Consider the following 27,037-nt stretch of genomic DNA (forward strand, 5'->3'; position numbering starts at 1 on the left):
TGTCCTACTGCTTTAGTCTGTGTAAACAAAATATGAGTAAAACATTACCAAGCCAGATTATATTTGGCATATTTTAAAAATAGAGTACATTACGGTGAAATCTGCTGTCAATTTGACATTTATATTTACCCTTTTAAAACACATTTTAGTTATATACATCAGACAAACTATTTGTAGAGCACTTAAATGTTTAATATTGTTTTTATAGTTGTACTGATAAGCGTTGATCACCAACAGCTTCATTAATTTTTTTTTTTTTATTAGTCCTTTATTTATCCAGGTAAAAAAAATCTCATTGAGATTAAAAATCTCATTTCCAAGAGAGACCTGGCATCATGGCAACAAAAGTCACATACCACATAGGTATATAACATTTAAAACAAATACAATATCCCATACCACCATGTGTAAAATATACAATAACAGATCAAATTAAGAGTACATTAAAAACAATCACACTGAGTAAAAGAGCTGTTCACTTAAACTCTCCCAAGGTAACCAATTCTGATCATTTCAGTTCCTTCTGCAGATTATTCCAGGAAGCAGGGGCAGCATATTTAAAAGCCTTTTTCCCCAATTCTGTTCTGATTTTTGGGACAATCAATTGTATGATTTTGTTCGAACGAAGGCTGTATTGGTTGTGGTTTTTACACATATAAACACATAAATAAGATGGAACCAGCCATCTTATTTATGTGGATGAACTGGACGGTTCCAGGGAAACTATTAGGATCACTTGCCTCTAGTGGTCACTGTAAGTAACTACAACTCTACACTTGCAAGAATTAAAGATATTTTTTATTGCAGAAAGATGGAACAAAATTTTGTTTCACTCACTGGCAAACAATGGCAAGAGATAAAAATAGTTTGTTAAAAAAAGACAAAAATGGTAACAATAAAAAGAAATACAAACGACAGGATTATGATCAATACAATACACAGCAAATGACAGTGATGTTGCCATGGTGACCACTGCCATATCTATATAGATAGTATTTCTGTTACCTCCCTTGTCTTAAACGTCAATATTGGCTGTGTTTCATTTTACTAATGAGTCCACTCTCTTCCCTGTCTTCCTCATGTTTGAGATTCTCTCAGAGAGGATTTAAGAAAGGGCTTTGATGATGGCTGGCTATAGCTCAGGAGATAGAGCAAGGCATCTAATGATCAGAATGTTGGTGGTTCAATCCCTGGCTGCTCCAGTTGGCATGCAAAATATACTTGAGCAAGATACTAACCCTCTCCATCATCCATCAGAGTATGAATGTGTGCAGAAAAGTGCTAAACAAGAATCTGTTTATTTACCATGAAAATATCAAAATAGAAAGCGATGTCAGTTATGGTGGACTGCACAGCCAGATCACATGACCAACTGAGTGGTACAAATAACAGGAAACCTTCTCTTATGGCGTTAATAATCATTTGAATTGATAACTTATGATTTGCAGACTGTTTTATATCTTTTCATTGTCATCTGTACCACAGAAAAAAATCATATTGGAAAATATAATATTTATATCTAGTTTCTAAAGGATGGTTTAATTCTCCAAATGCCACCACTGACATGTTAAAGTTGAGTTATTTCATCATTCTAAATGTACTGAAAATAAAATATCAGCATCTTTCATACATCTCATGATGTGTTTCTGACTGAAAGAGCCAAATATGTACAGACTGAGCTGTTTCTCTAACAGGGGAACGCTAACTACACAGAGTCACTGACTCAAAGTCAAATAATAGTTTATTCAAAGGAGGGCCATAAATGTCGATAATACCCTTTGCCAAACCATCCGATGGAGCCCAGAACCCAAATCCAGGATAAAGAGGTTCAGTGAATGTGGTGTTGAAGGTGTGGAGGTGGATCAGAGTGTCAGAGGAGACTCTGTAGAAGGACAGAGTGCCAGCAGGACAGTCCACATACACTGCTGCTCTGTTAGAGACAGAGGAGGAGGAGGCGGACGTTTTTATGCTTCTGTGCCAGACAGAATGAGCATCATTAGAGCATCTGAGACTCCAGGACTGATCATTTAAACCAAACACACACTCATCACTCCTTCCTTTCCTTTTGATTCCTCTGTAACTCACTGATAACCAAGCCGTTCTTCTCCACTCAACCTCCCAGTAACAGCGACCTTCAAGCTCATCTTTACACAGCAGCTGAGGATACCAGTCAAATCTGTCTGGATGATCAGGATATAATGGAATCGATAAAACACGTGTCACCTTCCTGTTGTTGTCAGACAGTTTGAGGTTTCTGTTCACTGTGTTTGTGTCGATTGTGAGTTGACAGGAATCTGATGGAGAAACAAACACAATCCAGCTGCAGTTATTGATCCATCATCTGTTCATTGATTGACACTTTGATGATGACTTTTGACATCAGAGATGTGAATGAGTGATGTGACAGTTTGAAGGTGGATAAATGTTTCCGTTTTTTTTTTATGAATCACATTAAAAACACACTTACACTTCCTCAGACCTGGTGTCAGCCATCGGACTCCAGCAGGCTCCACCCTGAAAGGAGGAGGGGGGTCAGACCAGCACAGTCTCTTTCAGCATGCACACGTGGACATTACATCGCTCTCATACAAATACTGATAGACACTGATAAAGGAAAAATCCAACTTTTGGACACATACACTTGAAGAAAATGTCTAAACTTCAAAAGAGCAAAAATGATTAGCACATTACATCATAATCTTTATTATTAAGCATGATGTCCAGAGAGCATTCAACATGTGCCACAGTCACAGTCAATTTCAACACACTGTGACATTCATTCATGCTGTCAGGGAGTGAGTACATATTAAACATAAAGACTGGGACTGGGTACAAAAAATGATTTAGTACAGGTAGAGTGCAGCAGCCAGTGCATCACATATTTTGAGCTACTGTAGCGGTCATAGAATATGATGTGATCCTCATGATCACTGCTATCTTTGCTATTGCTTTTACAAAGGTTATGCTTCAGTCAGGATGGAATAATTCATAGATTTTATTTACTAGCTCCACGTATTAGAACACAAATCTGCAATTCCATGCTTTAGTCTGTAAACAATTATAACTGTAATAAATGAGACATGATACAACATGCCATTGTGATATGACACAAACAGCAGGAATAGCCAATGAGCTTAATTTACCTAAAATTAAGTCAACATTCCTGCTTCCTGCCACTCATTCTGAGAAGAGTTCCTCTTTCATCACCCTATAAAATCATCTATTATTTTTTTGTTCAGACTCTGTCTCTGTCTTCTCTCTGTTTGTTCTAAATTGACAATATCAGTGACTCTGTGACCTGTTAATTAACAGGTATGTTGTATTTTTCTGCATGTGGATGATCACTGAGGGACCTGCTTGCTTTTCATTTTCCCATCTGTGATGTGCTGCTACTTAACCTGAATGTGAATGGCAAGAATTCATAAATAATCAGATCAATGTGCAAACAGAAGCAGTTGCAGTTAAGACAAAAGGAAGCAATTGTCACTTCACTTTTCATTTGTTTCTGTTTTTGTATTCTCTTGCTCTGTTTCACTCACTCTCATTCTCATACTTGTCGTTTTCGGATTGCTTCTGTCCTCTGGCTGACCTTTATGATGTATAGATTTATTTCATATTCTCCTAACTGTATATAACAGTATATATCCTAACAAATATTTTTACATTTGAGAGTTCAGTTGAGCACAGTATGTAATGTCAGTGATATTTCACAATATGATGTATCACAGCATCACACTAAAATAATTATAGCATATGTTTACATGTTCCTTTTGTATGTGTGTTAAAAGGCTCATCATCTTCATTTATTTATGCAAAAATATCAATAACATTTGACTGAAGTGCTGGTTGGCTGCAGGACCACCGTGCAGGCTCTTTCTGGAGCTCTCAATGGCACAGTACATATCCTGCAGTGCAGGCTGCAGGGTAACAGGTTGTTAATGCTAGACCGGCTTTACAGTCAAAAACACCCACTAGTCTGGGCCTAACACCCCAACCGGTGACCCAGTTTGCTCCACCAGCTCCATTCCATTGTTCCTTAGTATTCGCTTTCTGCTGTAATTATTATTTCTTATTATAATTGAATTTGAATTTCAACCAAAGTTAATTAACTTTGACTTTATGTAACTGTGACTGTGTCATCACAAAGTCCAGAAGATCAATTTGATATTTTAGCACAAACAAGTCTCAGATGTAAACGCTCAGAAGCAGCAAACTAGCAATGCAAAGCCTATTTTTGTAGGTGGCCAGTTAGGTTGAGTGACCTAGTAATCCATTTATATTAACAATTCTTTTTTTCTAAGCTAGGCAAACAACCCTAATTCTTCCCCTAATTCTAGTTTATGCTAGAATTAGGGGAAGAATTAGGGGCTAAACATGTCCTGGGCGTGGTCTCTACACACAGATAAAACTTAATCTAAATAAAGGTCAGAGAGTAAAGATGTAAGTTCCTTTCCACACATCAGTTAGAACAGGTTGCACCATTGTTGTTGATAGAAAATTTGCCCTTTGAGACCCCATACAGACATCTACTGTTTATGTTAGACCAGAATGGGAAAAATGTTCCTACATGTGTGATTATTCAAATTACACTAGTTTCCAGCATTAAGTAATCAGACAGGGTCAGTTTCCTCATCTATCAGACAGTGTTTGTGGTTGTAACGGCCATCTACATACCTCAGAGTGTCCAGTCTTAGCTGCTCAAGCATCTTCACTACTGCCTCTCCTGGATTATTGTAGCTCAGGTCCAGCTCTTTCAGATGGGAAGAATTGAGGCTAAAAGCTGAGACCAGAGACTTGCAACCTTCTTCTGTGATCAGGCAGCCTGACAGCCTGTAGACATGACAAATACTCTTAGAGAATAGCAACACAGCTAAATGCAAACAGAAAAATTGCAGCCAAAAATCATTAAAAAATGACATGACTGAAGCAGTAGTTAAAAATAGCCATTAGTCAATCTAAACCTTAAAATCTGCAAATGATAAAAAATTAATGAAATAAAAATTAAGACAAAAAATACATAAAGTAGGGCTGAGACTGTTTCGGGTGTCATCAGCTTTGTTGCTTTTTGGTTCTAATGAAAATATTGGGCAAGCGAGACGTCTGACCAGATTATGACAGCAAATTAAGTCTATATTATAAAAGTCTTTATATCTTATATTACCTTGTGAGGACAACAAAAACATCTGAAATAAATATGTTCAATATGTTGGACAACTTCCAACACTTTATTTATACGTTTTTCATTTTTTGATCAGATAAATCGCACAGATTAGGATGAACAATATAATACAGTAGATAATTTAAATCACAACAGAAAGCCCTGCATTGCTTAAAGATTTGAAATAGTCATCTATTGACCATTTTAAGAATGCTGACCTGAGTGTTTCCAGTTTACAACACAGACTTTCTAGTCCAGAAGACAAAACTTTCACTCCAGAGTCCTTCAGGTCATTGTTACTCAGGTCAAGCTCTCTCAAACTGGAAGGCTGGGAGCTGAGAAGTGAAGACAGAGTTTCACAGCTTCTCTCTGAGAGATTACAGACACTCAATCTGTAGAGACAATAATGAGAAAAATAACAGCATGTTAAACTTTGTGGTCTGCACCTTTGAAAAAAAATATGATCTTGATAAAATATAATCTTAATTAATTAAACATGTTATTAAATAATTTATTAAATGTCATTAATTTAATTTAAAACAGTTATTAAATTATTTATTTCCAAATTAATTAATCAATGAGACATTTAATTAATAATTATATATTTAATTAATCAATTTTTGAAATATTAAATTAATTATTTAATGATGTATTTACTTAATTCATTTTAGCACTCCTGGCCCTGCTGCTTTGTTCATTAATTAATTTCATTTGTCACCCATCAAAGTCAAGGGGTGGGGTTAACACTGCCACTCCAGCTTGTGTAACATCTTATTGCTTACCGCGCACAGTAAATGAAGACAGTTTGATCTTAGACAACCAATTGCTATGGACTGGCGGTAGTGTTGACTTGGGACAACCAGGTATCTCAGAATGCATTTCAAATCACAAGCGGTAATGGTGCTGCTATAAACTGTAAATAGTGATGATGTGATGAAGCCCCATGAATGTGTCGAATCTTTCTGGCCAATTGCTTCACCAAAAGGCAGATCACACGAAGCCTTGTTTAACCGCTAATTTGGAAGTACTGACACCTGCTGGTCCTTCGATGTACAGCAGCCCTGTGATTTGATCTGATGCTCATATGTGTTAGACTGGAATTCTATGACACTGATAACTATAAATATGATAACTTTAAATTAACTAATTCGTACATTTCTTTTGTAATGAAAAATGTAAAGAGTCATATCGCCGGTAAGTTATGCCATCTGTTTAATTCACAGTAGCTTTTCCAGTAAGTATGGTAACCACAGACACTGATCCAGGCCAGACTTTGGGGAGTACCCCTCATGTCTCTTTGAAACTAAAAAAACAGTCATTCATGACAGTCAGCTGTGAAGCGAGTTCATTGATTGTCTTCTGCATCGATGAAAATGTCTCTCCTGTTTATCTCTCAATTCGCATTTATTATAGCAATTATATCATGTTTTATGTGCAGTATAGATATAGATAGTCACCAATTACCATTAATTGCTAACCTTCTAGAAGAGGTTGTGGCTAAGCAACTTATAGCAGTTCTAGACAAACACAGCCTTTTTGACAAGTTTCAGTCCAGCTTTCAGAGAGTTCACTCTACGGAAACAGCCCTTCTTAAAGTCTCTAGTGACATTTTTATGAGTAATGATGCAGGAAAATGTTCTGTTCTGCTCTGTTCTGGACCTAACATCGGCTTTTGACACAGTTAACCACACCATTTTGCTTGAAAGGCTAAAATATTGGGTTGGTATATCTGGAACTGCCTTGGAGTGGTTCTCCTCATAGTTACATAACCAATGTTTTTCTGTGACGGTCTCTTATTTCAGGTCATCCTCTACCTCCCTTACTTACGGTGTCCCTCAAGGTTTTGTTTTGGGGCCTTTATTGTTTTTAATATAGCTTCTTCCCCTCCAACGTATAATGAACCCCTCCGAGGACATTTCCTATCACTGTTATGCTGATGAGATGCAGTTATACATTTTTTAAGCCCCAAGATTTATCTAAGCTCCAGTTTCTGAATGACTTCTTAGATTCGATCAAACGTTGGATGGCTGTTAACTTCCTCAAACTTAATGAGGGGAAAACTGAAGTCCTTGTATGCGCTCCTGACAGATTTTTACCCCAGATAGTGTAAGCCCTTGGTCCTCTTTTGGTCTATGTTAAATCCTCTATCAGGAATTTAGGTGTAACTTTTGACTCGACTCTCACATTGGATGGTCATGTCAAATCTCTGGTTCGGTCTTGTTTTTATCATTTAAGAAATGTTGCTAAATTAAGATGTATTGTATCTCGCTCTGAACTGGAGATTGCTATACATACATTTATTTCTTTATGCTTGGACTACTGTAACTCACTTTTTATTGGCTTCTGACCAAAAGATGAGAACTAAAGGTGATAGAGCTTTTGCCACTGTGGCCCCTGTTGGAGTGATTTTGATAAAAGTTGTCATTGTTGTACTTAAAATTGTAAACCTTGTCCTGAACTGCATGTTCAGATATTTTTCTGTCCCTCCTCTACATGTAGGATGATGGGGAGGCAATAGCTATAGTGTTTAATTGCAGGCACATTCTATGTAAGGTTCTGGTTTGCTTATTTAGTAAGGCATGTTTACTTCCTTCCATTTATGGGCTCACCTGTGCTTGTATATGGTGGACCATTAAAGGAGTTGAGCCATATAGGGGAGATGTACGGTGGCCCTGAGAGGCCAAACGGACTGCAACTTCAGAAAGCACTTGCAAAAAGAAAAATGCTGCAAAAAGGAAAACGCTGCAAAAAGAAAGACGCTGCACTGCAACTTCGAGAAAAACGCTGCACTGCAAAAAGAAAAACGCTACAAAAAGAAAGACGCTGCACTGCAATTTCAAGAAAAACGCTGCACTGCAAAAAGAAAAATGCTGCAAAAAGAAAAACGCTGCAAAAAGAAAAGCGCTGCAAAAGCACACAAAGCACAACGGAAATAGGAAAAAAGACAACGGAAATGTTCCTGGGGAGACAATAACCCGACGGACCAGTTGCACGAACCAAAACATGCTAACCAGTGCGCTAGGACTGGGAGACACTTCAAAGAAGTGGAGGAGAGGTAAATATGTTGTAATCTCATGATTCTAATAATACTACAGATATCTGGATTATATATTCAAAGATAATTCTAACAAAGGTAATGTTTAATGTAGCCTTAGAAATGAAGCTTTTTTAAACTCGAGAACAAATACTAATAAGTCAAAGTCATTAAGGAATATTGCAGTTAATGTGTTCAGGTTTTAATTTGGCATTGTCTTCATCAGGCAATGTATTGTCCATATTGTGGAATCCAGCTAGTGGGGCAAATTGGAGTTTTTTGTGGGTCCTGTGGAACTAACATTCAAGTTTTAGCACCTTTTATAGAGAATGGTAAGCACTTCACTTTCCTAAGTTCTAGTATTTATTGCTCACCTTTTAATTGCTTCATAATGAGTTATATACACCACAGTAGCTTCAGTAGTGCGTGTTAAACTTTTTTTGGGGGGGATTATTATTGATGTGCCATTCCAAAGTACTATATTCATTTGCTTATTCTAAGGTTTTTGTATTGTTAAAGACTCTGTATGCAAAGATAAATCAGAATTCCAAAAACGAAAAGGCATGAACTGGTATGTACTAAGAACTGTATTCTGGTTTAAGCCTGCCACCGGTTCTATGGCATAATTTTAAAAACTAGTTTATGACTTAATAGGGCATATGTACACAGTGACGAAATTCTTCTAACTTCTCTAATTTTGCTCATTTTGAGTTGTCAGCATAGAGGTCTTAATGAGAGTGATAAGTCCTGAATCCTGGTCCATGTTCTTTGAGCTTTTGCTGGCCTTTATTTAAGCACACATCAAGAAGATTAAATACTTGAGTCATGTTTATTGAGACTTGTTTCAGATGTGGTATTTTTTTTAAAAACACTTATTAAGTGCATTTGTGGATTCCTGCGGTCGTAATTATCTTTTCATGTTTTCTCTTCAACCTTAGGCCCAGTCTCAGTCACAGACATCATCAATAAGTATTTCTCTGAGGGCCATACATATGAAGTGATCCTGGATTTTCTTGAAAACAAGCATAATATTTGTATGAGTCTGAGAACATTAAAGAGGAGGCTAAAAGATGCTGGAATGACTAGAAGGACAGACTTTACTCCCACTGACATTGTCATTTCCACTGTTACATAAGAACTGAGAGGCCCAGGTCAGCTTCTGGGTTACAGATCCATGTGTCAGACACTGCGACAAAAGTATAATCTGAAAGTTAAAAGAAATGATGTAATGCACATACTCTCAAGACTAGATCCATATGGTGTTAAGCGTCGCTGTAAACGCAGGTTTGTTCGAAGAGGATATTTTTCAGAAGGACCAAATCAAGTGTGGCATGTGGATGGTTATGATAAGTTGAAGCCCTTTGGTGTTGCTATTAGTGCATGTGTCGATGGATTTTCAAGGAAAGTTATGTGGCTCAGCTGTGGCAGCTCAAATAATGACCCAGGTATCATTGCAAAATATTATATGGAGTGCTTGTCACGGTTTGGTCAACTTCCAGCATGCCTTCGTACAGACTGTGGCACAGAAAATGGCACAATGGCAGCCATTCACTGTGCTTTAAGATCAGACCATGGAGATGAACTTGCAGGAGCCCACAGTCATATGTATGGTACCTCAACTACAAATCAACGGATTGAAAGTTGGTGGTCTTCGTTCAGAAAGCAAAGGTACATGGCTTTTAAAATATATTCTGAAACTAAAATTGAATGGTTCTGAAGGTGTTTCGTGGTCAGCGATATACTTTTTTTTGTGGGTGGGGTTTTATACTCAAATATTAAATTACAGTCACAAACAAAGAAAGAAAAACATAGTCACCTACACATTTTTCTCATGTGATGCACAACTGCTTCAAAATATATAATAAATGGTTTGGTATACCAGTGACATTTGTTTGTATTAAAACAACTCACTCAAAAAGAAAATCCTACTCAGACATTCCACAAAAGTCCTAAAAAGGAACTATAAAAAACAACAAACAAACTGACATTCAACATTTTAATAAATTATTATGAATCCTAGAGGCAATGGCATCAGTAAAGATTGATGTATTTAAAACTGAGTAAAATTTATTCAAATTTGTGTGCCTACGTAGTACCAAACTAACATCTAGATCAAATAGTTTACCTGTAGGGAGTCATATAAATAAAAGAACAAGAGTTTCTTCAAATTTGAGAACTGTAATATTAGTAATTTAAGAACATTGATCCAACATGACAGAAATTTGTTAGAGGAGGTCATTCGTTTCAGACATTTCTTCGACTTTGTGTGCCAAAAAAAAATACTACTGTTTTCACTAGCTTTTGGATTTCTGTGTGGTATCTAACAAGTGATAACAGCTTCAGTGTTCATGGAGAAACAAAATAGTACATTTATATGGACAGACCTGTATATTACAACTTTTCTTAAGTTCAACCGCCAAATGCAGGAATAACAGAAGGATTAATCATTTTGTTAAATTTTGTTATTTGTGTGAAGTTGCTTTTTTTTTCCTGCAGTGCATTGATGAAACACTTCAAAACATGTGAATAAGCTTTTCTTTGAACGAAATTGCGCACATTTCAATATTCTTAAGATTACGACTTTTTTTTTTAAAGAGGACAATTACATTGAATTACTTGTGTTATTAAATTTTATATGCCTTGTCATTCCACCATTAGAACTCAGTTCTGGAAGGGAGGAAAGGATCTTTTGTAAAACAATCCCTATAATTGGACAAATTAAATAACTGAAAACAAAATGTTAATTTCTAATGCTTGAAACCCCTTTGCTGGCAATGACAGTCTTGAAGTCTTGAACTCATAGATATCACCAGATGCTGGGTTTTCTCCTTTTTAATGCCCAGTGACTTTACTGCAGTGACTTTCATTTGCCGTTTGTTTGTTGGCCTTTCTTTTTTTTAATTCAAAACATTTTTATTGAGTATTTGTGGATATAGTTTATAAAGAAAAAAAGAAGACGAAAAACACAAACTGTTTACAATGAATACAAAACAGAATTTCTCATGTTGGAACATTGTTTTCCTCTCTTATTATTTACCAAACAAGCAATGAGAAAAAAGAAAAAGAACAAAAACAGAAAACAAAAAGAGAGATCCCCCCCCCCCCCCCCCCCCCCAAAAAAAAAAAAAACAAAACAAAAAAACAACAACCCCATAAGAGCCACACAGAAGTTAGCTACACCATCACTGAGCTCCACGTTCCCGTTAACACAGACAGACATCTGACCACTATGGAGAAGCAAATCCGTTAGACAGCTGGAACATCCTTAAGTTGAAGTTAAGAGAAGTTGTCCAGAAAGAGACATTTGTTGGCCTTTCTGTCTGTAGTTTAGTCTTCAACAAGTGAAATCCATGCTCATTTGGGTTAAGATCAGGTGACTGACTTGGCCTTTCAAGATACTACCACTTCTTTGCTTTGATAAACTCCTGGGTTACTTTGGCTGTTTTGGGTCATTGTCCAACTGTATTATGAAACACCACCCAATCAGTTTGACTGCATTTATGTGAGCAAACAATACATCTCTGAACACATCAGAATTTATTCAGCTGCTTCTGTCCTGTGTCACATCATCATACTTTTTTTTCTAGCCATCATTCTGGTAGACGGTGTTCTTGGTTTCATCTGTCCAAAAAACATTTTTTGTGCTGGCTTTTTTAGAGTCCAATCTAGCCTTTCTATTCTTGAGGCTTATGAGTGGCTTGCACCTTGCAGTAAATGCAGTCATTTGTTTATGGTAGCCTTGAATATCAATACGCTTACCTCGTGGAGAGTGTTTGTTTACATTGTTGGATGTTGTAAAGGGGTTTCTCTTCAACATGGAAATCATTCTGCAGTCGTCCAGCACTATTGTCTTCCCTGGACGTCCTAATATTGTAGCAATTTCTCAGATAGGCTTAAGGATGGCTTGTTTCATGGAGAGCTCCTTTGACCATATGTTTTCTGTTCACAGCAAAATCTTCCAAATGCAAGCACCACACCTCAAATCAACTCCAGGCCTTTTATCTGCTTAATTGATAATGACATAAAGAAGGAATTGCTCACACCTTCCCATGAAATAGCTTTTGAGTCTTTTAGTCCCTTTAAAGTAGCTGAAACTCCTAAATCCTTCATCCAATTTGAATATGAGTACCCTCAAATAAAAGCTGAGAGTCTACATATTATGTCCATGTTTCCATTATATAAATAATTAAATATATATATATATATATAACTAAACAGGTAAAAAAAAAGAAAAAGAAAATTTGTGTCTTATAAGTGTGTGCAAGGGGAATGCACTGCCCACTGTACTAAAATCCACTGAAGTGCAATCTGTGTGTCACATTGTCAAAGGAATGCGCATGTATGAATTTGGGAATTTAGAAAATGTATAAATGTTGCTCTACTTGATTCTGATCTGCTGCTGAATCTCTTTTATGCTGATGGAAATGTAGAGTTTGATCTGTGACACACTGAAACATTAATCTCTTATTGGGCTCTTCAGTGTCTCCAAGAACCTGGGCCTGTTGCATGAAGCCTTGTATGCATGCTGGATGTTTGTGTAAACAAGGTATAACATGTTGTCCCCTCTTGTTGCAAAGTCAATGTTCCGATGAAATTTGGGTAGAACTGATTTAAGTTTTGCATTATTAAAATCCCCAGCGACAATGAGGAAGCTGTCAGGGTGGGCTGTTTGCAGATCACTGATAATCTTGTAGAGTTCACTGCGTGCTCCACTAGCTTTAGCATTAGTGCTAGTACTAGGTGGGATGTAAACAGCAACAATGATCACCACAGTAAACTCTCTTGGGATATAAAACGCCTGCATCTGACTGCTAAGGCCTCCACAAGTTCTAAAAATTGCACAGACACAATTGGAGCATTCCTACTCCAGCTGTTATTGAAGTAAACACACAGTCCACCGCCATGTGTCTTGCCGATGATAGGGGGTCTCTGTCGGCACGGTAGCTATCTAGCCATTTAGCTGGATAGCGTGGTCTACGATGCCTCCGTGTAGCCATGTTTCAGTAAAAATAAGAACAAAGCAGTGCCTTGTTTCTTTCCTGGAGTTTATTTGTAGTCTCAAACAGTCCAGTTTGTTTTCTATGGAGCACATGTTGGAGAGTAGTGATGGAAGCGCGGTATACCGGCATGGATACCGGCTCGCTTACTGCACTTCCACTTCCTCGCTGACACCGTTTTCGATGGACTTCCAGGCGGACGCTAAGATGTGGTGGTGCCGTAGCCCGTCTGTTCAGAGCTTGCAGAATGCTGCAGCAGCGCAATTTCTCCACTTTGTCTCCATCTGGTTGAGTTTAATGGTGTTTTCCTAAATCCAAAAGTTGTTGGTGGTTATAGAAGTGTTTGACTGTAGTTCCGACGTACATTACAGCTATATAATGAACCAGGACTCAAGTAGAACTTGAGTAAAAACACGAAAATTGCACCATGATTTCGACACGGTGTGGCCGCTGCGACCTAGCACACCACCATCATGGTATTTACCGTAATACCATACCAAGAGTAAGGATATGTCAGTACAAAAACTAAATGTAGCTTTTATGTTGCAGATTTCAAGTCAAATCATAAACAACATAATCTGACCTGAGCGTTTCCAGCTTCCAGTTTGTAGTCTTCAGTCGAGAAAACAGTAGTGTCAAACCTGAGTCTTGCACGTTGTTGTTACTCAGGTCTAGATCTCTGAGCTCACAGTCTTCTAGTTGAAGAGAAGAGGACAGAGCTCCACATGCTCTCTCTGACAGGTTACAGCTATTCAGCCTAAAAAGATATATGTATAATAAGAAGAATGGAATAGCAAGAGTTTTCTGTTTGTAAACTGAATTTAAATTATAAAAACATCATGACTTACAGAGCTTTTTTAGAGGCTTTGACAACTGGCAGCAGCCTCAGAAGAGCTTCCTCTGAAGCAGAGTATTTCTTCAGGTCAAACACATCCAGATCTTTTTCTGATGACAGTAAGATGAAGACTAGAGCTGACCACTGAGCAGGCGACAGTTTATCAGTGGAGAGACTTCCTGAACTCAGGGACTGTTGGATCTCCTCCACTAGAGAACGATCATTCAGTTCATTTAGACACTGGAACAGGTTGATGTTTTTCTCTACAGACAGATTCTCACTGAGCTTGTTCTTGATGTACTGAACCGTTTCCCGATTGGTCTGTAAGCTACTTCCTGTCTGTGTCACCAGGCCTTGCAAACAAATTTTATTAGTTTTCAGACCCAAGAGAAAACGAAGGAACAAGTCCAGGTGTCCATTTGGGCTCTGTAAGGCCTTGTCCACAGAACTCTGATAGAAGTCGTTCTCTGTCTGAGAGCTTGTTTGTTGTTCTTCCAGCTGATTGACTCCGGAGTTGATGAAGGTCAGATGGACATGAAGAGCAGCCAGAAACTCCTGAACACTCAGATGGACAAAGCAGAACACCCTATTCTGGTACAGTCCTCTCTCCTCTTTAAAGATCTGTGTGAACACTCCTGAGTACACTGAGGCCGTTCTGATATCGATGCCACACTCTGTCAGGTCTGATTCATAGAAGATCAGGTTTCCTTTCTGCAGCTGGTCAAAAGCCAGTTTTCCCAGAGACTCAATCATCTTCCTGCTCTCTGGACTCCAGTGTGGATCTGTCTCAGTTCCTCCATCATATTTGATCCTCTTGACTTTGGCCTGAACCACCAGGAAGTGAATGTACATCTCAGTCAGGTTCTTGGGCAGTTGTCCTCCCTCTGTGGTTTTCAGCACATCCTCCAGAACTGTAGCAGTGATCCAGCAGAAGACTGGGATGTGACACATGATGTGGAGGCTTCGTGATGTCTTGATGTGGGAGATGATCCTGCTGGTCTGCTCCTCATCTCTGAATCTCTTCCTGAAGTACTCCTCCTTCTGTGGGTCAGTAAAGCCCCTGACCTCTGTCACCAGGTCCACACACTCAGGAGGGATCTGACTGGCTGATGCAGGACGTGTGGTTATCCAGAGGTGAGCAGATGGGAGCAGGTTCCCCTTGATGAGGTTTGTCAACAGTACATCCAATGAGGTGGACTTTCTTGTTTCAGTCAGGATTTTAGTTTTGTTGAAGTCCAAACTAAGTCGGCACTCATCCAGACCATCAAGAATGAACACAACCTGGAAGTCTTCCAGCCTGCAGATTCCTGATTCTTTAGTTTTAGTAAAGAAGTGATGAACAAGTTCCACCAAGCTGAACTTTTCCTCTTTTAGCACATTCAGCTCTCTGAAAGTGAATGGAAATATGAACTGGATTTCCTGATTGGCTTTGTCTTCAGCCCAGTCCAGAGTGAACTTCTGTGTTAAGACTGTTTTCCCAATGCCAGCCACTCCCTTTGTCAGCACCGTTCTGATTGGTTCATCTCTTCCAGGTGAAGATTTAAAGATATCTTCTTGTCTGATTGTTGTTTCTGGTCCCTTTGATTTCCTGGATACTGTTTCAATCTGTCTGATCTCATGTTCATCATTGACCTCTGCAGTCCCTCCCTCTGTGATGTAGAGTTCTGTGTAGATCTGATTCAGAAGAGTTGGGTTTCCTGCTTTAGCGATTCCCTCAAACACACACTGGAACTTCTTCTTCAGTTGGGCTTTAAGTTCACGTTTATAGAGTGGAGCAAATATTTCTGAAAATAAGTAATTCAGATAAATTAATTATTATATAATAAATATCATAGCCTTTCAGTACCCCGAAAGGATAAATGAGTGAATAGATATTGGTCCATTTCTTGAGATATTAGGAAAGATCAATATGCAATCTTTAGAGAAATTCTCTTACTGCTCTGCAGATGGTCAGCCATCTCATGCTGCTTAAGTCTCCTCAAGAAGTGTAATGTGATCTTCAGAAATGCTTCTCTGCAGCTCTTTCTTTGATCTTCATCCTCACCTTCAAACATCTCCTTATCCTCCCTCTGGCTTTTTATGGTTTCTGGGTCATCTGGACTCAGAACCTTTTTGGTTTTCTTCAGCTCATTCTTCACAAACATCATAATGTTGTCCTCCAGCCGCTGGAAAAGAAGACCATATGAGTTACCGAGCGGTCTTTCTATACAGGCGCTATGGAGAACATCCTCACACAGAACATTGCATCCTGGTATGGGAACAGCTATGTTAAGGACCAAAAAGCTATTCAGAAAGTGATCCGTACAGCAGAACGCTGCTGCAGGGCTGGCCTCCCCTCCCTACAGAACATTTACACCAGGAGATGCTGGACTAGAGCAGCTCAGATACTGAAGGACCTGTCCCATCCCAGCAATACACTGTTCCAACTTCTGCAATCATCTGAGCCCTGAGTCTCAGGCCATCCCCCCCATTCACAACGGCACAAGACACTTTAACACACCATTTAGAAAATGTACATTCTCAGATTTGAATGTAAATTTCCAGATTGTTTTATTTTATTTATATAATATATATAACTCACTCACTTATTGGATATAATGTCATCTTTGTATATATTCACTCCCAGTATATAATGTTCTCTCTCTCTTGTTTTTTTGCACAGTCGAGCGTATCATGTTACATTTCACTGCGTGTTGTACTTCTATAACTATGCAGGTGACAAATAAACAATCTTGAAATGCACTGGTTCTCATACAGCTCTTCTACACTCTGTGCTATCAGAGCACTTTATACAACATGCCACAACTTTAACACTCTGATGGTTGCATCAGAGAGAACTTTGGGTTTAGTATCTTGTCCAGTACATTTACCAGCCAAGGTTTGATCCACCAACCTTCTGATTAGTAACTGACCTGCTCCCCTCCTGAGCTACAGGCACCCCCAAATGGACTGAAATCATGGAACCAAAAATCAGATTCATATTGGACACAATGACAATCCACTGGTCTACAAAGTGCAGCATAGAGGTGACCGAAAAAAAACCACATGTAAAAGTAGTAGTACAGACCATAAACACAGAGTCCAGGTGTGTTTGACGCTGCTGTGCAGACTGACCAGTGGAGACCTCTGCTCTCTCCTTGTCCACTCTGTGGAGGAGTAGTGTATAATTAGGTCATGTTATGTCTGTCCACACACAGACGCAAGGTCCATGAAGTGATTTTTTGATGGGTTCAGTGAATACGATGACTCCCTGCAATGGTGAAGCTTTGCTAGTCCTGGTGATCTCACTGAAAATTAAAAACTCAGTTTTCAGATGTCTGTAGCTTTCCGCTCAGTTTTTTTTAGTCCCAACAGCTCTTACCATCTCGTGCATTAAGCTTTCCCTCCATGCTGAGATGCCCTGGAGCAAGGTACTCTCTTTGCACCAGTGACTGGTTTGAAGTGACAACTTTCTGACTTTTTAGCCTCCAGGGGTCCAGAGTCGACTGCGGATTGAAACTCAGACTCTGGGGAGGCCCTGGAGAGAGTTACTGTCTCTAAACGGGCCAGCTTTTGAGGAACGATTACATTATTTATGGGTTTGTCTCTCTACTTACAATGGACGAATGAAAAACAATTCCCTTCGGATAGAATTGATTTAGCTTGTCGTACTGGAGGAGCAGGTGACACAGGTCACCGGGCTAGTGGCTGCTGAAATAGAGGCTGAACTAAGGGCAACTGAAGTAAAGGTTGAAATGACAACTGTGGTGGAGTTGGAGACTGAGCTTGAGGCCGGGCGGCTAACTGAGCTTGAGGCCGGGCGGCTAACTGAGCTTGAGGCCGGGCGGCTAACTGAGCTACAGGCTGCTGTGTAGGTGACACTGGAAACTGGGTTGAAGGTAGCTGAGCAGTAGACTGAACAGGCGATAAGCAGTCATTGTCCTTTGCCGTACAGAACATAACCCCTGAGTAAACAGTCCCACAGTTCAAACCAATACTATTGTCCTGTCCACTCACCACAGCCGGCTGCTCTGAAATCCCTAGGTCCGACTGTGGTGAGGAGCGTTGACGGCGTGAGCGCCGTTTCCCTTGTGAAGGCTGTGTTGACAGGCCGGGCAGAGCATCCTCCATCAGGACAGGCAGCGAAGCATGAGTTGCAGGGTGGGTGGTAGCAACCGGGGGGTGAAGACAAAGTTCGTTCAGAACAAAATTCTGTGCGAGTGGATGAAGTGAGCTGAGCAACCAGGGGAGACCAGAAACTAAGCGCTGCAGCCGATTAGCTATGGCCTGACGGAATTCTCTCCCCTCGTGCTCCAGCCATAAGTTGATTAATTTATCCACAGAGTTAATAATATCCCCCCCGAAGCTCCTCGGTCGGGTTGAATGCTGCTGGGTCCATTGTGGCCGGTTCGTACTGTCACGGCTGCCGAGGTGAGCCGTGTGATGTTGGAGGGAGAAAGGACCCAAAATGCAGGCAGTAGATGATAATGCTAGTGATGTTTATTTACAAAGTGGCGTAGTGGCAAAACAGGCAATGAGGGATGACAAAACTAAAGAAACCGAAACTGGGAAAACTAAACAACAAACCTTAAATGATACCAAACGGGGTGAGAGGCAGAGAGACGAGGAACAGGGCACCGTGGAACACAGACAAACCGGCAACAAGCAGGAGAACACACAGGGCTAAAATACACACAGCAGTAATCAGGGGATGAGAGACAGGAGGGCAACACACCTGGGAGAAATCAGAGCCGACGGGACAGGGGAAACGTAAACTGAACACACTCACATGAGACAGGGACCTTCAGAATAAAACAGGAAACTCAGACACAGAGAACCAGACAAGGCACTGAACTAAAAAGACAGGTTCACAAACAGACAGTGTGACACCATAGACAGGCAGAACACAGAAGTGGGATCAGGGCAGGCACAGAACAGAAACCTAACAAATGGCAAATCATAACAGAATACATACTCAGAATAAACAAACGCATAAAGAAACACAAAACCCTGAGTCGGCAGGCTCAGGACCATGACACTATGTATGTATGTGGTTTTATGTCACGACGGCCAATACAGGTTAAAGGACTCAGGTGCAGACACCACTCTGAAGCTCGGAGGATGAGCAAAAAGCAAGATTTTATTTCAGCAAGCGAAGGTGACACAAGGGAAAATAGTTAAAGGCAAAAACACTAAACAAGAACAAAAGGCGAGAGGAATAAATCTAACCTCAGGAGTTACTCAAACTAAAAACTAACATGATGCTACAAACTCAGGGGACTAAGAAAGTGAGATTAAACACACTCTATGGCAGGTAAGAAACTTAGTCACTCTTGGTGGCGCTGTCACTTGGTGTTCGCTCTCTCTGCGGTAGAGTATCACTTCCAGTTCCTGCTCAAACACAGTGATGTTTTTGAGTAGCTTATCTGCTTAGCAATTTAATTAAAAACTTTAAATACATTCTTTTTCATAGTATAATCTTCATGTGTTTCATCCGAAGCACACTTTCTGTGTACTCACTACCTAATTTATAGCCAAAGTTTTCACTCACTGTGTCTGTACTGTTTTGCTAGCTTAGCTCGTAGCCGACTCGCTACCACCATGGCTACTTCACCTGTCCCTTCTGCACTTTCCTGCTTATTGTGTCAGATGTTTAGTTACTCCTCGGCCTCCTTTAGCAGTAATGATACTTGTAACAAATGTAGCATATTTGCAGCTCTGGAGGCCAGGATTACTGAATTGGAGACTCGGCTTCGCACCTTTCATTCACCTGTAGCTACCCAGGCCCCTGTAGCTGGTGCAGCCGAAGATAGCGTAGGCCCCGCTAGCTGTTCCCCGGCAGACCCTAAGCAGCTGGGGAAAGAGGGCGGCTGGGTGACGGTGAGGAGGAAGCATAGTCCTAAACAGAAGCCCCAGGTACACCACCAATCTGTTCATGTGTCTAACGGTTTTTCCCCACTCGGCGACACACCTGCCGGGGGTCAAACTCTGGTAATTGGTGATTCTGTTCTCAGACATGTGAAGCTAGAGACACCGGGAACCATATTCAGTTGTCTTCCTGGGGCCATAGCAGGCGACACTGAGGGAAATTTAAAACTGCTGGCTAAGGGTAAACGTAAATTCAGTGAAATCATAATTCATGTCGGCAGTAATGACACCCGGTTACGCCAATCGGCGGTCACTAAAATCAATATTGAATCAGTGTGTAACTTTGCCAAAACAACGTCGGACTCTGTCGTTTTCTCTGGTCCCCTCCCAAATCAGACCAGGAGTGACATGTTTAGCCGCATGTTCTCCTTAAATTGCTGGCTGTCTGAGTGGTGTCCCAGAAATGATGTGGGCTTCAAAGATAATTGGCAAACCTTCTGGAGGAAACCTGGTCTTGTTAGGAGAGACGGCATCCATCCCACTTTGGATGGAGCAGCTCTCATTTCCAGAAATATGGACAAGTTTATTAAACCCCCCAAAATATGACTATCCAGAGTTGGGACCAGGAGTCTTACACGCCTCTCTGCAGCTTCTCTCCTCCTGGTACCCCCCCCCCCCCCCCCCCCAAAAAAAAACAAAAACAAAAAAAACAAAACAAAAAAAAAACCCATCTCCATCTCCATTATGTCAGCTCCCAAACAGACAAAAGATAAACTAAAAACCAGCAATAAACAACTTAAACATAAAAAATCACAAAGAAAGATCTATACAGTATCCACATCTGAACCAAAGAGTAAAACAGTGAAATGTGGATTATTAAATATTAGGTCTCTCAACTCCAAGTCTCTGTTAGTACATGACTTAATAATTGATCAACAAATCGACTTACTCTGCCTTACAGAAACCTGGTTGCAGCAGGATGATTATGTTAGTTCAAATGAATCAACACCCCCGAGTCATTCTAACTACTAGAAATCTCGAAGCACAGGCCGAGGGGGCGGTGTGGCAGCAATTTTTCACACCAGCCTATTAATCAACGAAAAACCAAGACAGACTTTTAATTCATTTGAAAGCCTGATGCTTAGCCTTGTCCACCCCAGCTGTAAAACTCAGAAACCAGTCTTACTTGTTATCATCTATCATCCACCTGGGCCTTACACAGAGTTTCTCTCTGATTTCTCAGACTTTTTATCTGATTTAATGCTCAGCTCAGATAAAATAATTATTGTGGGTGATTTTAACATCCATGTAGATGCTAAAAATGACAGCCTCAACACAGCATTTAATCTGTTATTAGACTAAACTGGCTTCTCTCAAACTGTAAAAGAACCCACCCACCACTTTAATCACACTCTAGATCTTGTTTTAACATATGGCATAGAAACTGAACATTTAACAGTGTTTCCTGAAAACCCTCTCCTGTCTGATCATTTTCTGATAACATTTACATTTACAATAATTGATTACACAGCAGTGAAGAGTAGACTCTATCACAGTAGATGTCTTCCTGAAAGCGCTGTAAGTAAGTTTAAGAATATAATCCACCCACTGTTATCATCTTCAATTCCCTGTACCAACACAGAGCAGAGCAGCTATCTGAACGCTACTCCAACAGAGGTCGATCATCTTGTTAATAATTTTACCTCTTCACTACGTACGACTCTGGATACTGTAGTTCCTGTGAAAACTAAGGTCTCAAATCAGAAGTACCTGACTCCGTGGTATAATTCTCAAACACGTACCCTAAAGCAGATAACTCGTATGCTGGAGAGGAAATGGCGTGTCACAAATTTAGAGGATCATCATTTAGAATGGAGAAATAGTTTGTTGCTTTATAAGAAAGCCCTCTGCAAAGCCAGAACGTCTTATTATTCATCACTGATTGAAGAAAATAAGAACAACCCCAGGTTTCTCTTCAGCACTGTAGCCAGGCTGACAAAAAGTCAGAGCACTGTTGAGCCAACAATCCCTTTAACGTTAACTAGTAATGACTTCATGAACTTCTTCACAAATAAAATTTTTATTATTAGAGAATAAATTACCAATAATCATCCCACAGATGTAATATTATTTACAGCTACTTTTAGTACCATTGATGTTAAGTTTGACTCTTTTTCTCCAATTGATCTTTCTGAGTTAACTTCAATAATTACTTCCTCCAAACCATCAACGTGTCTTTTAGACCCCATTCCTACAAAACTGCTCAAAGAAGTCCCGCCATTAATTAATGCTTCAATCTTAAATATGATCAACCTATCTCTAATAATCGGCTATGTACCACAGGCCTTCAAGCTGGCTGTAGTTAAACCTTTACTTAAAAAGCCATCCCTAGACCCAACTTTCTTAGCTGATTATAGGCCAATCTCCAACCTTCCTTTCATATCAAAAATCCTTGAAAGAGTAGTTGTCAAACAGCTAACTGATCATCTGCAGAGAAATGGCTTATTTGAAGAGTTTCAGTCAGGTTTCAGAGCTCATCACAGCACAGAAACAGCTTTAGTGAAGGTTACAAATGATCTTCTTATGGCCTCTGACAGTGGACTCATCTCTGTGCTAGTCCTGCTAGACCTTAGTGCAGCGTTCAATACTGTTGACCATAATATCCTATTAGAGCGATTAGAACATGCTGTAGGTACTGCACTGCAGTGGTTTGTATCATATCTATCTAATAGACTCCAATTTGTGCATGTAAATGGAGCGTCCTCTTCACACACTAAGGTCAATTATGGAGTTCCACAGGGTTCAGTGCTAGGACCAATTCTGTTTACATTATACATGCTTCACTTAGGCAGTATCATTGGAAGACATAGTATCCATTTTCACTGCTATGCAGATGACACCCAGCTCTATCTGTCCATGAAGCCAGGTAACACACACCAATTAGTTAAACAGCAGGAATGTCTAAAAGACATAAAGACCTGGATGGCCGCAGACTTTCTGCTTCTTAATTCAGATAAAACTGAGATTATTTTACTCGGCCCTGAAAATCTTAGAAATATGGTATCTAACCAGATTCTTACTCTGGATGGCATTACCTTGGCCCCCAGTAACACTGTGAGGAACATTGGAGTTATTTTTGACCAAGACATGTCCTTCAACGCACATATTAAACAAATATGTAAGGCTGCTTTCTTCCATTTGCACAACATCTCTAAAATTAGAAATATCCTGTCTCAGAGTGACGCTGAAAAACTAGTTCATGCATTTATTACTTCCAGGCTGGACTACTGTAATTCATTACTATCAGGATGTCCTAAAAACTCGCTGAAAAGCCTTCAGCTAATCCAAAATGCTGCAGCAAGAGTACTGACAGGGACTAGAAAGAGAGAGCATATTTCTCCTGTTTTGGCTTCCCTTCATTGGCTTCCTGTTAAATCCAGAATTGAATTCAAAATCCTGCTCCTCACATACAAGGTCTTAAATAATCAGGCCCCATCTTATCTTAATGACCTTGTAGTACCATATCACCCTATTAGAGCACTTCGCTCTCGCACTGTAGGCCTACTTGTTGTTCCTAGAGTATTTAAAAGTAGAATGGGAGGCAGAGCCTTCAGTTTTCAGGCCCCTCTTCTGTGGAACCAGCTTCCAGTTTGGATTCGGGAGACAGACACTATCTCTTCCTTTTAAGATTAGGCTTAAAACTTTCCCTTTTGCTAAAACATATAGTTAGGGCTGGACCAGGTGACCCTGAATCCTCCCTTAGTTATGCTGCAATAGACGTAGGGTGCCGGGGATTCCCATGATGCATTGAGTTTTTCCTTTCCAGTCACCTTTCTCACTCAGTATGTGTTAATAGACCTCTCTGCATTGAATCATATCTGTTATTAATCTCTGTCTCTCTTCCACAGCATGTCTTTATCCTGTTTTCCTTCTCTCACCCCAACCGGTCACAGCAGATGGCCGCCCCTCCCTGAGCCTGGTTCTGCAGGAGGTTTCTTCCTGGGTAAAAGGGAGTTTTTTCTTCCCACTGTCCCCAAATTGCTTGCTCATATGGGGTCATATGATTGTTGGGTTTTTCTCTGTATCTATCATTATAGGGTATACTGTACAATATAAAGCGCCTTGAGGCGACTTTTGTTGTGATTTGGCGCTATATAAATAAAATTGAATTGAATTGAATAAATACAAAATCAGAATATTACTATGGGAGACTATGAACAAAAGCAGAACTACGAAGCACTAAACTATACTAGAGCAACTGTCATAAAACATGAAAGGATGAAACGAGTGCTTTAGCAGAGTCCAAAAGGAAAAGGTCTCTTTAGCAGGCTGGGGAAGCAGCCAGGGAACCCGACATCGGGCATTTTCTAGAACTGGCGCCGTGAGCTGCGGGGCAGAAGGAGGATTATGGAGTTACGCTCACAGAGTCACTGTAATAAGGGAGAGCAAAGTTAAAGTGAGCCCCAAGCAACAGTCCAGGGAGAAAGGGCAATTTGCAATTATCGTACTTTTGCAGGCGGAGGCGAGGCTTAGGGGTAGTAAAATCCAGGCAAGGCTAAACCAGTCAAGATTCACTCACTGGAAAACCGGGCAAGGAGGTAGTCAGGTTAGTAAACCCCGAAAACAGCACGCAGGCCAGTGGCTGTGTGAAGGGAAGGAAAAATGACGGCGTGATCCAGACATCCGTGAGACTGCAGCGAGTAGAAAGACAAGATTAGTTCCAAAAACTGCTATGAGGAGAACTACTTAACTGTGGCTTTCACTAACAAGGGCTAGCTAACGTTCTGGCGAGAAGTGTTTGTTAGTGGTGGGCGGATTGATTGAAATATCAGTTGTATCGATACTAAATTGGTATTGGATCGATACTAGCCTGGTGAGATCGATTATTTACTTTAAGTTCCGCTCTTGTTTGCAGTGCTGTGGTTTCAGCAAAGACGAAACAGCCAGGTCACCGGATTAGCCGCTCCTGTGTCAGCGCAGAGCAGGCACACTTTGCTCCCCCTCCCCCCTCTTGTGTTTAGATTTTGCACCATTACGTGACTTAGATGCACAAAGCAAACAAACAAGCAACTTGCCAGCTCAGGTTCATCAGCACACGTCACGCACAGAGAAAATACAACAGAAGAACGGCAGAGAGGAAGAGGAGCGCAATGTGGCTGCATTTTCAAGTCGAAAATGAGACAACTGCAAAATGTGGGATTTATAAAAAGCTTGCCAGGTATAGTGGAAACACTACCATTTTATATAAACATATATAAAAAAAATCTGTCCCATCTGCTCTGCCCCAACTCCTGAAACAACCTCAAGCTCGTCTGGAGGGGCTGCTTCATCCCCACCTGCAGCAAAAGGTGGGATATGGGAATAATTTCACCCTAAAGTCCTAGCATCTCAGCAGCATCGGACAACTGGTACTGATGCCCTAATTGAGATGTGCAGGTACTCTGAGGAAAGGCCAGTTCCTTGGGTATAGGATCCACTACTTTGGTGGAAAAACAATGAACAAACATTCCCATCTTTGAGCAAACTTGCCAAAAAATACCTGGCAATGGTTGCAACATCAGTGCCAGCTGAGAGGATTTTTTCAAAAGCAGGGCAGTTAGCGAGTAACAGACAAAGTGCATTACAAGCAAAAAATGTTAATATGATACTGTTCTTGAACAAAAACCTGTAGCCAAAACCTTTGTTCTGCACAGACTAACTAAAGGCTTTGGGGGTTGTTAAGTTGTTTACATATTATTTATATTTTCACCAGTTGTTGTTGTTGTTGTTTCTGAGAATTTTAATTGTAATTTTTGTATTATAGTTTCTCAACAGTACTTGCTTGTTTTGCTTTGTTTACTGGTTTGCATGCACTTTTTAATTAAGATTTTTCTAAAAAAAAATTATAATAAAGCATTTTCTATTTAATTATGAACTTTGTCCTGATTATGTCCTGTGTTTTAACTATTTAATAATAAAAAAGTAAACATTACAAAAAAAAACACTTAAGGTCATGAAAATTAATTGAGATTTAGCAATTCAATGACGCATCCACCTTATTTACTGAAAAGTATCCGTATCCGTATCGGCAATACTGGCCCGTATTTACTTGGTATCGGATCCAAAATATGCAGTATCACACTCCACTAGTGTTTGTGAGTGCTGGTCTTAAAAGCCTGTCGGCTGATTACTCACAGGTGCACAAAGCGAGAGGGGGTATGGCGACTCTCCCCAATGGTGGATTCACTGGCACGCTGGAAAACCCAGCACTCACTCGGACCATGACAGTTTTATTGTAGCAAAATTAAAATCGACTTCTCGTCTGGTCTTCATAGTTTCTGAGGGCTGTCCATAGAAGCTCTCTGTCCTTCTCCTGTAGGTCTTCTTGGCTTGTTTGATGCTTCTCCTCAGGTTGGCTGTGGTAGTGCTGTACAGAGAATTGGTCTGATCAGAGCCTGTACTTTACTCTTCATCCAAGGTTTCCAGTTAGGAAGAACCCAGATGGTTTTGGTCACTGTCACATTCATTACACAGCACTTAACAATTACACAACACCTGCTATTTGAAGATGGACCAGTCTGTGAGATTAAAACAGTCCTGTAGATGGTGGAGAGCATCATCTGGCAATGTTTTAATGACCCAGATGCTTGAAGGAGTCCGTTTCTTTAGGCAGGTGTAAGCAGGGACGAGGAGCAGATAGAGGTGATCAGATGGTCCTAGGTGGGGGAGGGGTGTCGCTTTGTAGGCCTGCTTGATGTTACTATACACATGGTCCAGTGTCTTGTCCTGAAAAACTAGTTCATACATTTATTGCTTCTGGGCTGGACTTCTGTAATTATCATCAGGATATCCTAAAAACTCCCTGAAAAGCCTACGGTTGATCCAAAATGCTGCAGCAAGAGTATTGATTAGAAAGACAGCATATTTCTTCTCTATTGCCTTCCCTTCATTGGCTCCCTGTTAAAGAAAGAATCAAATTTAAAATCCTGCTCCTCACATACAACGTCTTAAATAATCAGGCCCCATCTTATCTTAATGACCTTGTAGTACCATATGACCCTATTAGAGCACTTCACTCTCAGACTGTTGGCTTACTTGTTGTTCCTAGAGTATTTAAAAGTAGAATGGGAGGGAGAGCCTTCAGCTTTCAGGCCCCTCTTCTGTGGAACCAGCTTCCAGTTTGGATT

At 40.2% G+C, this 27,037-nt stretch overlaps 1 protein-coding gene and 1 long non-coding RNA gene across 4 annotated transcripts in view; one reads left to right on the top strand and one right to left on the bottom strand.

Moving 5' to 3' along the window:
• Window positions 1-871: 871 nt before the first annotated feature.
• LOC308393290 (NACHT, LRR and PYD domains-containing protein 3-like) overlaps window positions 872-27,037 on the bottom strand; it is a 33,692-nt gene continuing 7,526 nt past the window's right edge. The window contains exons 5-12 of the mRNA XM_080876944.1: window positions 17,092-17,170; window positions 15,961-16,189; window positions 14,038-15,808; window positions 13,773-13,946; window positions 5,377-5,550; window positions 4,675-4,830; window positions 2,468-2,514; window positions 872-2,294 (exon numbers count right to left, since the gene is read on the bottom strand). Coding sequence (XP_080733070.1) covers window positions 1,702-2,294; window positions 2,468-2,514; window positions 4,675-4,830; window positions 5,377-5,550; window positions 13,773-13,946; window positions 14,038-15,808; window positions 15,961-16,189; window positions 17,092-17,170 — 3,223 coding nt within the window. The 3' untranslated portion in view covers window positions 872-1,701. The remainder of the gene's footprint in view (window positions 2,295-2,467; window positions 2,515-4,674; window positions 4,831-5,376; window positions 5,551-13,772; window positions 13,947-14,037; window positions 15,809-15,960; window positions 16,190-17,091; window positions 17,171-27,037) is intronic.
• Window positions 7,582-25,995, top strand: LOC308393320. Of its 3 annotated transcripts, XR_013970958.1 has the most exons (5): window positions 7,582-8,213; window positions 8,419-8,524; window positions 9,131-9,860; window positions 14,523-14,618; window positions 23,780-25,995. It is a non-coding gene; the product is annotated as an uncharacterized lncRNA (long non-coding RNA). The 3 variants fall into 3 exon arrangements; XR_013970959.1 differs by lacking the exon at window positions 23,780-25,995 and having other exon boundaries at window positions 7,587-8,213; window positions 14,523-14,651; XR_013970960.1 differs by lacking the exons at window positions 14,523-14,618; window positions 23,780-25,995 and having other exon boundaries at window positions 7,603-8,213; window positions 9,131-10,842.

The sequence above is a fragment of the Rhamphochromis sp. 'chilingali' genome (assembly GCF_963969265.1).
Source record: "Rhamphochromis sp. 'chilingali' genome assembly, chromosome: 3".
Lineage (NCBI taxonomy): Eukaryota > Metazoa > Chordata > Actinopteri > Cichliformes > Cichlidae > Rhamphochromis > Rhamphochromis sp. 'chilingali'.